The 11638-nt window shown below is 41.1% G+C and overlaps 1 protein-coding gene across 3 annotated transcripts in view; it reads right to left on the reverse strand.

Moving 5' to 3' along the window:
• Positions 1 to 4620: 4620 nt before the first annotated feature.
• The window catches only part of LOC101857858 (probable G-protein coupled receptor 173), a 16999-nt gene continuing 9981 nt past the window's right edge, over positions 4621 to 11638 (reverse strand). For all 3 annotated transcript variants that reach the window (XM_013091511.2, XM_005091961.3, XM_035973963.1), the window contains exons 3-4: positions 10813 to 10934; positions 4621 to 7589 (exon numbers count right to left, since the gene is read on the reverse strand). In XM_013091511.2, the coding sequence (XP_012946965.1) occupies positions 6749 to 7589; positions 10813 to 10934 (963 nt within the window). In that variant the 3' untranslated portion in view covers positions 4621 to 6748. The remainder of the gene's footprint in view (positions 7590 to 10812; positions 10935 to 11638) is intronic.

Here is an 11638-nt window from a genome sequence, read left to right on the forward strand (position 1 = left end):
GTCTCGCTCTGATGTTGTGGTGTAGTGATAATGTGTGACTCAGTTGTGCATCGCTGCTTGTGTCTCATTGAACACGAATGTACTGAGTGCATTTCTATGTTGATACTGACTCTTTTTATTATGTTGATGTTCTGGTATCTCCATCCAAAATTTCCCTCGCAGATCAATAAAGTTTATCTTATCTAATCATATTATCGTACCTTGTCTTACCTTAGGCCCTTGCCTTGCTCACAGAGGGCGTTGATTCAAATCCCAACGGGAAAAAAATATTTTATCAAGTAATCTCGTCCTTTCTGCTGAATTGTATCTCATAGTAGCCCAGTCATACTCATATCTCAGTCTACTTGGCTTGATAACACATAGGGGGAGGGATATCTACTTAGCAGAAACAGTTACACACATATAATAATTAACAATACTTAACTCACACATTTAGAAAACGTATTTGACTTGAAAAAGGAATGACTACTACATGTAGGCCCTACCTTCATATGTGGGAACAAAACAATGGATGCTAGAGAGGTGAGCAGTCTAAGTCTGATTCCCTGTAAAGACTTCTCTGTTGACACCCACCCCTTGGCGCTCATATGACCTTATGCAGTTGCGAGCGCCGTAAAACCCTCTACTATAAAAAAAACAACAAACAATGGATGACAGATAACACCATTGAACATTGCCAAAGTTACCAATCTCGAATACTGCATCCTCCTTGTCTCCCCCCCCCTCCACCCCACCCAACCCTACCCTAAACACCACGCAAACACTGAATACGTTTACGGGTTTCTGAAAGGCAATATGGCTCACTTTTTAGACCTTTAAGATGACTACTGCGACATCATCGTCTGTCTTCTTGCCTCGTCTGTGGGTCTAATGATCTTATTTTCCATCCATTTGTGGCCTATTTCTGTCATCGTCTGGACTATGTTGTCTTTCGCGCACTCACAGTTCCAATCTACGTGCCGAGGGAGTGAAGACTTCCAGCCTTGTGACCGTCGTTTGTTCAGATGTCATTGTGCGTCTCTGCAGTACATTATGTGTTTGAGAATTGTGGTACTCGGAGGAAAACTTGCTTATTCTCCTTCCACGCAATCGACTTTTTGCGTCCAGCATAAATTTGAGTTGTTCGTTTTTTAAAATTCAAGAATAAATTCCTTTTTTAAAGAGTAAGTCGACTGCTTGGTGTATGACTCCGCCATACGCCATTTTGAAAATTGACGTAGTATGAAGGAGTCTTACACTTAGCAGCGGTGCTCATATGACCTTATGCAGTTGTGAGCGCCGTAAAACCCTCTACTATAAAAAAACAACACACTTAGCAGTCGAAGTGTTTTTACGCCCCCATCGGAACAATTTAGATGTCAGGGCCAACGGGCACGATCTCCCAGCAGAAAGACCGAGATACTCAAAAAAAGTCGTGTGGGAATCGAACTCAGGTCATCTACTTGCGACGACAGAGTGCATAACCTCTAAACTGCAAACGTTCACGTGCAATATAAATAAAACTCAACCTTTTCAGTCCTTTGCTTTGTTGTATGTTCCTACATTGTAGTTGTCTTTGCCTTCAATTACGAAAGGAAAGAAGAAAGAAAGTTGAGGGAGGGAAATAGAATGTTGTAAAAGTTAATTTATCCCCCCCCCCTCTTCTCTTCCTCACGTTTTCTTAATAGAGTCTTTCGCTGACGTCGTTATGGCGACTCAAATGTGGCCCCCACAGAGAGTGGAGAAGGTTCCAAATGCGAGAGGGGGGGGGGGGGAGGGGCAAATTTCTTTTTGATGGAAGTCAATGGAAGGGCGATTAATAAATAGGCGGACCCTTAAAGAGACAAAAGTTAAAAAAAACCCCAACAATTAATTCATAAACAAGTAGACAGGTAAAAATGAGAATAAGACGAATGAAATTAGGACTTATTCGCTTCTTTACACTACAGGAAAAGTAACAATGCTATGAACTTGTAAAATAAAGTTGTAATAGAATCGTTAACTTAGATAGACAAATATTCTGCACCGAAGGCCATTCTTTGGAAAATAGGTCCGATGTGAGATTTATTACTAAGAACATTTAGAGGCATACACCTATTTAGGTGAATTAAACAACGATAAAAACAAGAACGTAACGAGCAAGACAAATATCAGACCAATACAATTTGAGAAAGATTCGGACAGTTTTATTTAAAATTTCAATTCACAATACTGTAAACATTAATTGTGCTTAATACACTTACGGTGAAAAACATGACAAAAATGTTCACATGCAACCACTTTCACACATAAACACATTATGTCTCTATTTGTTTGTTTGTTTGTCTGTTTGTCTACTTGTCCACAAGGTTGGGATCATCGCAGACGCAGACAGAACATGTCCGTACTTGCTCCTCCCTTCTGCTCAGGATCCACCTTGAAGTCCAACTGTATAATATTTTATGGTCCCTTATGATTTGATTGGAGATCCGTCCAGCAGGACCACATAGGTTATCGAACCTTCCTCTTCCCCTTGGGCTCTCCCTCACTCTCTCGCGGGTTTGTTTGTTGGTTTGCTTGTTTAAGTACACACTCTCTAGAGTGGTTAATGGACGCTTAATTAACAGTGGTTTGTTCTTTCTATTTCTTTAGTTTCACTATTTTCTTAAATCTAGGTATTTTTACGCCCCCGTCGGAACTATTCAGATCATATGTGAGGCAGCGTGGTGGAATCAGGCTCTCGTCAAAATAATCAAAGTGAAGAAACTTGCAGTTTTCCGCAGGTTTGTGAACTTTTATCAAATTTTTGTTTTTTGGCTCATTAAAGAACTCATTTCTGTGTGGGTTTTCATTAAAAATGTTTATTAAAGGCACAAAAAATGTAAATTTTCAGTTACCGCGGACTCTAAAGATAAGGAAACAACTAATCTTTGGCGGCCGTTTTCTCACTAAGTTTACCTCTGAAAACAGGTGACCCCCACCTCATTCATTCGCAAATATCTCGACTTGTATTCAAGATAAATGGATATTTTTTCATCCAAATAAAGACAAGTGAACAAGCTTTAAGATGATACCAATAACTCTACATGCCTAAAATTTGACGAGAGCCTGATTTCACCACGCTGCTCACATATTGGAGGCAGGTTACCGACCCTACCTTGCTCGCCAGGGCCACCCCGGGCTGAGAGTGATATAACAACACAGTAAAAAGACAGATTCTCAATGCAAACTTCTTCCAAATCGAGAATCGAACTCGGGTCTCTCGCTTGCAATAGCGAAGCAGCTAATCTTTACATGACAGACGCCGGTAGTTTCACTATTTGCCACACCCTGGCTGCTGTCGAGTTGCAGTTCGTTAGCAACTACTCCTATACGTTATACTATACTTAAATATCAAAATCAACACACTGTAGTGCATGATATAATACATCTCCTACTGCCGCTCCTCATTTTGCTGAGGTTGTGATTGCTGTTGTTGTTGTTGTTGCTATTCTTGTTGTTGTTGCTGCTACTGATGCTGTTGTTGTTGCTGCTGTTGCTCTTGTTGTTGCTCTTGTTGTTGCTCTTGCTGTTGTTGTTGTTTGTAGCCTACTGCTGTGGTTGTTATTGGCATTGTTAATGTCTGTACTGCTGTTGCTGCTGCTTATGTTGCCGGCTTCCATAGATTAATAAGGGCGATTTGACAGAAAAGAATAACACGGTGTGTTTGAGATCAAAACAGCGCGCTATTTCATATTCCGTTTTTAGAGCCTCTCGTAACGATTCTTTTCAAATGTCCAAACTATGTTGAGCGATGCCTTCCTTTCAACAGAGTTCCGCTGTCTCGGAAATCGCGCCTGCCAGTCGGAAAACGTCAGGCGAATAAAATGTCCGCTGATCGAAAAAATCGTAGCCGGGGCTCATTTCCGCCCCCACCATGTGTATAATGTTGTGCTCACGAAGGAAAGAATGAGTCTTTGTTACCGAGGTTGAAATGCACAACAGTGTTTTTTGGGGATAGAAAAAAGCTATAACACTGTTGTCCCTTTAAAAAGGTGAGTTATCCCAATATTCGCTGTGTAATGGAGTATTTTACGCTTCTTTGCAGTCAACAATGATAAGCTGTGTCGTGGGAACGGTGTAAAAAAAAAGAAAAGGGATGAAAAGAAAAAAAAAATTCCAGTCTTTCTCTCCCCCCCCCCCCCCCCCGACTTTCCCTTTTCCTTCACTCAAAGTATTCCCGTACTACGAATTGGATTTTCTTTTTCTGATCGTCCATACTAGTGAAAGGGAGCGTGTGAGCCGATGAGGAGGCAAGATGTAAAGCCACATATTATCATTTAGCTTTCTTTTTTAAGGGAAACGAGACTGAGAAAATAATTTCAATTTTTGCTCTATCCGAAACTTTGGTCCCTGGTAGCGTTCAGTGCGCAGTGGCTAATATCACAGGCATACGTCAAATCCCGTCTGTCTGTCTGTCTGTCTGTCTGTCTGTCTGTCTGTCTGTCTGTCTGTCTGTCTGTCTGTCTTTTTTTCTTTCTTTCTTTCTTTCTTTCTTTCTTTCTTTCTTTCTTTCTTTCTTTCTTTCTTTCTTTCTTTCTTTCTGTTGTATTCTCTATTTTCTCTCTCTCTCTTTCTCTCTCTCTCTCTCTTTCTCTCTCTCTCTCTCTTTCTCTCTCTCTCTCTATTTCTCTCGCTCTCTTTCTTTCGCACACTTTACTTTCTTGCCAAATATTATAAATCATTATAACGGACAGACACCCAAGCTTTCGAATGCATACAGATATTTACTTACAGACATACACATAAAAAGTGGTGCAGATAGTCACAACTCGAGTGCACATTTTAAGAAACACTATTCATGTTATTTTGAAATCAATAATAAAGATAAAAGCTGGGGAGTGGTGTCCTACAATTTCCAACGATGAAAAACGAAAAGAATATATTGCCTTTATGTTTATCGACAAGCTTACTTGGCCTCTTGCATCTTTCATTCACACACTCAATCCCCTTACAGAACTAGAAAAATGATAGAAGGTCCAATAAGGTTCTCAGAATGGTTATTGTTCTTACAATCGAACTCGATCTTTGAATGGACACACTTGGAAAAGTAACTTCATAATACAGTTGGACTGCTTCAAAACTAAGAATTTTTCGCCCCTCACATTTACAGGAAAGCGACAGTGCCATGAATGTGTAAAAGAAAAAGGTATTAATAGAATGTTTAAAAAGGGGGATTGTGTGTGAAAAACAGAGAATTTAGAAAAAAAAAATCAACAAATAAATACAAGCTTAAGGTACATGAATTTGGCAACGCCTGCGTATTTCGCAGCGTTGCTAGAGATATAAGGAAGGATTTCTTTGCCACTGTGAAAAAATAATACCAGTAAGAGACCGTGGTGAAAGAAGATGTAATTTCATCAAATTCCGTAACTTATCACACATTTTGGATTAACATCTGGTGCCAGTGCCCCTTCTGTTTCTTTTACCTAGCTCTGTGCTTTGAGCCTAAATCATTTCTTCCTGTCACACGGTCGACATTCATACCCAGCCAAACTGCCTATTGAATTCGTATAACTAAGTTGGGGCCAGCTTGATTTTTCTCAAAGGAGGAGCAAAAGTTACCATGTTGGTACTATTCCACTGAATTCGGCTGAGTTCGACCGTGACCCTCAAAATCAAATTCGATTCTTATGCAAGGTTGCGAGTCGTATCTTGTGGAAACGATAGCTCGTGCCCCTCCATGGAGGAAAACCTGGCTGGACTCGACTCATTCGACGGAATTCGATTGGCAGTGTGCACTCGGTATAACAGTTAACACTCAACACAATCATTACACTGGACCTGTCTGGGCTGAGATGGAGCGAGCTGGCCAGGAACGACAACCAGCTCTCCCCACAGAAAAAAACAAAACTTCAAACTAAATAAACTTTGATTTCTTTTGAGCATTATCGAGAAATCTTTTAAGCAATAAATAACCCTGGTTAATCATAATGAGCCAAAACGTAGCGGTCTCGGTGTCGGTGACAGCAGGTAAGGCCGAAACTGAAACTTCCCAACATTAAAGGTGTAAGGATGTATACAGCCTTTTGACGCAGTTTTGAGGTATTGTGCTAATAAACCTGTGGTATAGAAGCTGGAAGAAAATACATATATTGAAGGTAGAATGAGAGATGTTAAATTAAACTTTTCATCGGATTCATTTTAACTAATATTATAATTTTAATTCATAATGTTTCCCACCCAAGCCAACGAAGCTTTCCTTTTATTGTCTTCTTCAGATGTCAGGTCTGGAGTAGACACTGACGATCATGGTAGTCTATTCTTTTTTATATAATCGTTAAAACCAACATAATGGCACAGCCATTCTGACCAGCCCATTTCATACCCCCCCCCCCCCACTCATTTCTTGTACTGTAACAGACTCCATGGTGTTTCTGAGAAGTAATCAAGTTTTACAAGGCGAATGCAAATATAATAATAAATAATACTAATTCCACTTACACAGCGCATAACCACGCTTTACATCACACTCTATGTATTTATGTTTGTAAGTTTTTGTCATTTGTAAAGCTGAACTGAATTTTCTTGTAGATGGACAGTGACATTTATCTATCTTATCTTATGTAACCTCACTGCTGTAACAAACGATAGAAGGGAGTGGAGACCCTTGATGAAGCATGCATCAACTGCAACCATGCACATCTAATGATGACACCTGCAGATAAAGTAACTCTCCGTCTTTTAACTAAACCACACTGTGTTGAAAGCCGTGTAAAACACAAACCATTACAATCACATAATCTCACTTTTATTTCCGTATCTTGTTCTCCAGAAGAAATTCCTTCTTCTCAGCTGGCGAGTAAACGGTCCTCATAGTTTTCCGAGTGGGCCCTTTACTAAGGAAGTAGACTGGAGGACACACGGCCGCCTGGCCATAGCCCAGCCACGCCGCGACAGTGACAAAGGCGTCCGGCAGTACAGACGCATCCCCGAAAATCCTCCACAAGGACAGAAGGACATACGGAGTCCACATTGCTCCGAATATGAGAGAAAGCGTAAGAAAAAGGCGAGTCAAGTGTTCGTTCTTTGCTGTAGACAAGTTCACTACACGGCCGAAGTTGAGTCTCTGCACAGCTCGCTGTCCGCCTTGGCGTATCGGAGCTTGACCTCCAAAGCCGTTCAGCCAGTTGATGAAAGCTTGTCCATTAGCGCCGGGACCCACAAACGCCCAGGAGGAACTTTGCGCTGGCTGATGCTGCAGAGGGCGCATGCGCCGATGCGCGCGCAGGAATTTGAATATCCGGAAGTAGAGGAAGTAGGCGAGGAACATGATGGCGAGAAAAACCAGGACCGACGCCACGGAATCGTTGTGGGAGTAGTGACGGTGTTGGAAAGCACACTGCGCCTCCCCGGGAATGAACACGTACTCTCCCAGACCCACCACCGGTGGGAAGGAGACGCAGAAAGCGACGAGCCAGATGACCACAGCCACCACGAGGTTGGCGAGTCCCGGAGCGCGTCGCCGGTAGGTTTTGGAGTAGACTATGGAGACGTGGCGGTCTATGGAGATGGCGAGGAGAGACAAGGCGGAGCTGAACACGAAGAAAGACGTGGCGAAGGCGAACAACTTGCAGGCTGAGTCTCCGTGTCTGGACGAAGGATGGGAAATGAGAAACAAACAACATGATTGTTAGGTGGGTGGAGGCTATCATCATCATCATCATCATCATCATCATCATCATCATCATCATCATCATCATCATCATCATCATCATCATCATCATCGTTTTTTTATCAGTCTAAATAAGTTATTATTAATAGTGGTAGTGGTAGTGATAGTAGTAGTAGTAGTAGTAGTAGTAGTAGTAGTAGTAGTAGTAGTAGTAGTAGCAGTAAGGGTAGTATACAAAAAAACATACAGATACGCTGAAACGATTTGCTGTAAGAAATGGATGCAAATTCATTAAACATTTTGATCTCTTTTAAGTATCGAAATAGTGTATCACACAGAACTCATTATTTCATATAATAGTGAAGATTATTGTCATGCTACACCAAAATTTAAATCTTCTTTGAGTGCGGAAGACGCATGGTTTTGGAAATAAGGCTATTCGTGAAGTACAAGAAGGATTTAGCCCCATTTCCACACCCTCTCTCTTCTTAAACTTGGGATTATTAGCCAAACTCGTTGCTATCCAGATGTGTCAGAGTTAATAGAGTTTAAAAGCAATCCAAGAATAGAATTTGATATACCCCTGCAGTAGCAGAATGTTTGGTTAATACCCATTCTGGTCACGAAAACAAGTGGCAGATATAAATATCGACGAATACGTCATCAAGCACATATTATGTCACGAGGCAGCAGTTATCGTAACCCGGGGTTAGGCAAAAACATTTAATGTTACGTACAAGGCTCTGGGAAGGGATACAAGACATGTAAAAAAAACCCTGAGTGGTGTGATAATATTGTGAAAATGCACTTAAAACTGAAATTCCAGGTATCGTTCATGGAATTGGCGGTGAAACACCAATGTTTTACTCCTACTGTTATATTTGAAAAAACCCGAGTTACGATAGATATTGTAAGTGTGGAATTGATAATAATTGTGTGGGATGCACACTTTGAGAAATTAGAGTTGCTATTGAAACATCAAGAGATGTCGCTTGGACTCATTTTAGGCACAGCATTATTTGATGCATGGCTGATCGCTTCTTTCACTTGACTTATTTTGAATGATCACCTTCACCACCTTCTCGTTCTCTCTCTCTCTCTCTCTCTCTCTCTCTCTCTCTCTCTCTCTCTCTCTCTATTTCATTTGAAGCACTGTGTGTTCAGTAACCTCACTGCAGTTGGTACGAATGAATTTCTATATCTGTCTGTTCTTGCTTTTTTGGAAATGCATCGTTTACTTCCTATCAGACTAAAAAAATACCATTTTGTGCACTACAGGTCACCATGGCGAAATGGAAATGTTTAGCAAACTAATAGAAATAGCTTTTTTAACGTAGGTGCTTTACGCCCCCATCGACACAGTTTAGATCATTTAGGAGGTGGGCGGACATCGACCCTGCCTGTCGGGGCTAACTCGGGTTGAGAGGGATACAACATACTACCAGAGACACCAAGACACTGGATAAAATTTATCCTAACTTGTGAATCGAAATCGGGTCTCGTGCGCGCAACGGTAAGGTTCTTAATGTTAACTGCTACACCTAAGACGCTGGCGCAAACTAATTATAGTGTAGCTGCTTGCAGCCTCTATAAAACATATTGCCGAACTGAGGACAGCTCCCCTTCAAACTGGCTTAGATTAATCTAAAAACGTTATAACAATATGCATTAAACAATAAGCAGGCGTTTTTTTTTTTTTTTTTTACTATGCTTTTCAGTGGGGTCTGAATCTGACCCGAGGTTGGCCAGAACATTATTTTTTTCCCCACAAATCCTGGAATTCGTCTCCTCTCAGATTATTGTCTCACAAGGGGACCAAGCGCTTTCTCCACTTTGCATCTTGACAGGAGTTGAATGTTTCTCTTAGAGTCTTACCCCCGCCCCTTTTTTTATTACCCCCCTAAAACCCCCCCCAAAAAACAAAAACAAAAACAACAACGACAACAAAGACAAAACAACAACAACAACAACAACCCCTCCCCCCAAAAAAAAACAGTAAAAAAAACCCAAACAAAATAGAAACCCGGAAGCAAAATTGTATCTGTAACAGACAACATAAAACTGAAAACTCTCAGACACGAATTCACAAGGCAACTGTCTTCCGAGCATATAAAAGAATCCCAATTTACATGGATTTAAAAGCGCTGTCTTTCTATCCGGTCCTCAAAAACTGGAATCAACAGCAATGAAATCAAACGAGTTTAATAGAGGGAAATAAATGACACGCAGATTCAGCCTCGAGTGCGCAAACGTCTAGGAAGGGAATTCAATTTCAGGATTTGGGCATAAAAGCATTCATTCTGAAGGCTTCCGTGCTATTTCTCTCTTCGCTGTCGCGCATTTTTAGAAAAACCTTTTCCATGGCTATTTCCTGGCTGATGCCACAAAACTCATTTCTTTCTTTCTCAAAGTGTGAAGGGTGATTGTTATTTGTGACGTCATCCTTTGGCTTACTGAACAGCATGGTCTAGTGTGAGTGAGTGCATGCATTTTGTGTTCTGTCATATAAGAATCTTGGTATGAAACGATTTCGCATCTGCTTCGTTCTTATATTCGATTTTAAATTGTTTTCCATGATAGCATGGTCAGTGATATTAAGATTTCCTTTAGTGGCTTGTTTCTTCAACTTACGGTATTTCTATGACTCTAATCAACGCCTTAATGCCGCCTTTGTCGTTCGACTGCCTCAACAACAGCCCGAAAATAATAAGAGTATCTTAGAGACTTTCTGTATTCTATGAGTCCGGTGTGACTGTTTCTGCCTTATGGTGGCTATTACCCTTATTGCAATTTCTTGTTTTTACATCCCTTCATTTTCGCTGGTCATATCATGTAGTTTGTTATGAATTTGTCCTTCACATCGTGGTATGGGATTTAGATCCCCAGGGGTTCCTAATTTTACTCGTCTCCTGAACGCTGCCCGACTGCTCGGTCAGGAAAATAATATCCTAAATTGTCTCCCCAGGTGCAATTAATTTTCACCTTGAACAAACAAAAGGTAACAAACAAAACTAATAAAATCCCGAAACTACAGCAGCAACAACAAAAACAACAACACCCCCCCCCCCACCTTAATCCCAGGAAAATTTGACCTCGGTAAACATTTAAAAGAACATCATGTCCACACGCAGCGACGAAATTTTGTCGATAGTACGACATCTTATAGACTGACAAACAAACAAACAGACAAGCAGTCTCACCTCCAGACAGAGCCATGCAGAACCGTTGTAATCACTACTGGTACGCAGAAGACTGCGCGTGACAGATCTGTGACCCCCAAACTCAACAGGAAGTAGAATGGTGGGCGGTGCAGATGGCGCTCCTGAAAAAAGAGAACCTTTAGAGAAATGGCAACTGTAATTGTCAATTGGAATTGTAAATTGTAATTGTAAACGATTTACACCCTCATTTACACAATTTTGATGATTTATTAGGAGGACGTTTGCTTCAACCCTGCCTGCTAAGGTGCCCCCGAGCTGAGAGGGAATTATCCCAAAGATATAAACTGTGTGGATTGGGGTTGAAAGGGGGGAGGGGCGTGCGTGATGCCAAAATTGTGTCAGAAGTTAATGGTTATTTCAGCGTTAGTCGTTGTTGGCAACTTTTAGGAACGTGAGAGGGGGTGGGGGGTGGGGTGGTGATAGAATAAACATGGCATTGCACATAAGTGGACCTGAAAGCGAGGGGTAAGGGGGGGGGGGTCATTTTGTCTTTGTTGACCTTTAGCATCCTGTTAGCAGACATCGAGAAAAGCCATACCAGAGCTGAACGTTTGGCCTCAAGTCAGTCCTCAGGACGAATTTACAAGTAATCTTTGAAAGAAGTATGCACGTGAAACACATTGTCTAGAAAAGGAAACTCAAAGAGAAAGAAAGAAGCAGACAGAGAAGAGTGAAATTATAAAAATCTTACACGAGGAATGCAAGAAGAAACAACTAAGATAGAAAGACGGAAAACTACGCGCAAAAAGAAAAAGAAAAAATAAAGGAAGAAGACATAATCGTTTTCGCAAAAGGAGGGAGGGGG

The sequence above is a fragment of the Aplysia californica genome, unplaced genomic scaffold (genome assembly GCF_000002075.1).
Source record: "Aplysia californica isolate F4 #8 unplaced genomic scaffold, AplCal3.0 scaffold00038, whole genome shotgun sequence".
Classification (NCBI taxonomy): Eukaryota; Metazoa; Mollusca; class Gastropoda; order Aplysiida; family Aplysiidae; genus Aplysia; species Aplysia californica.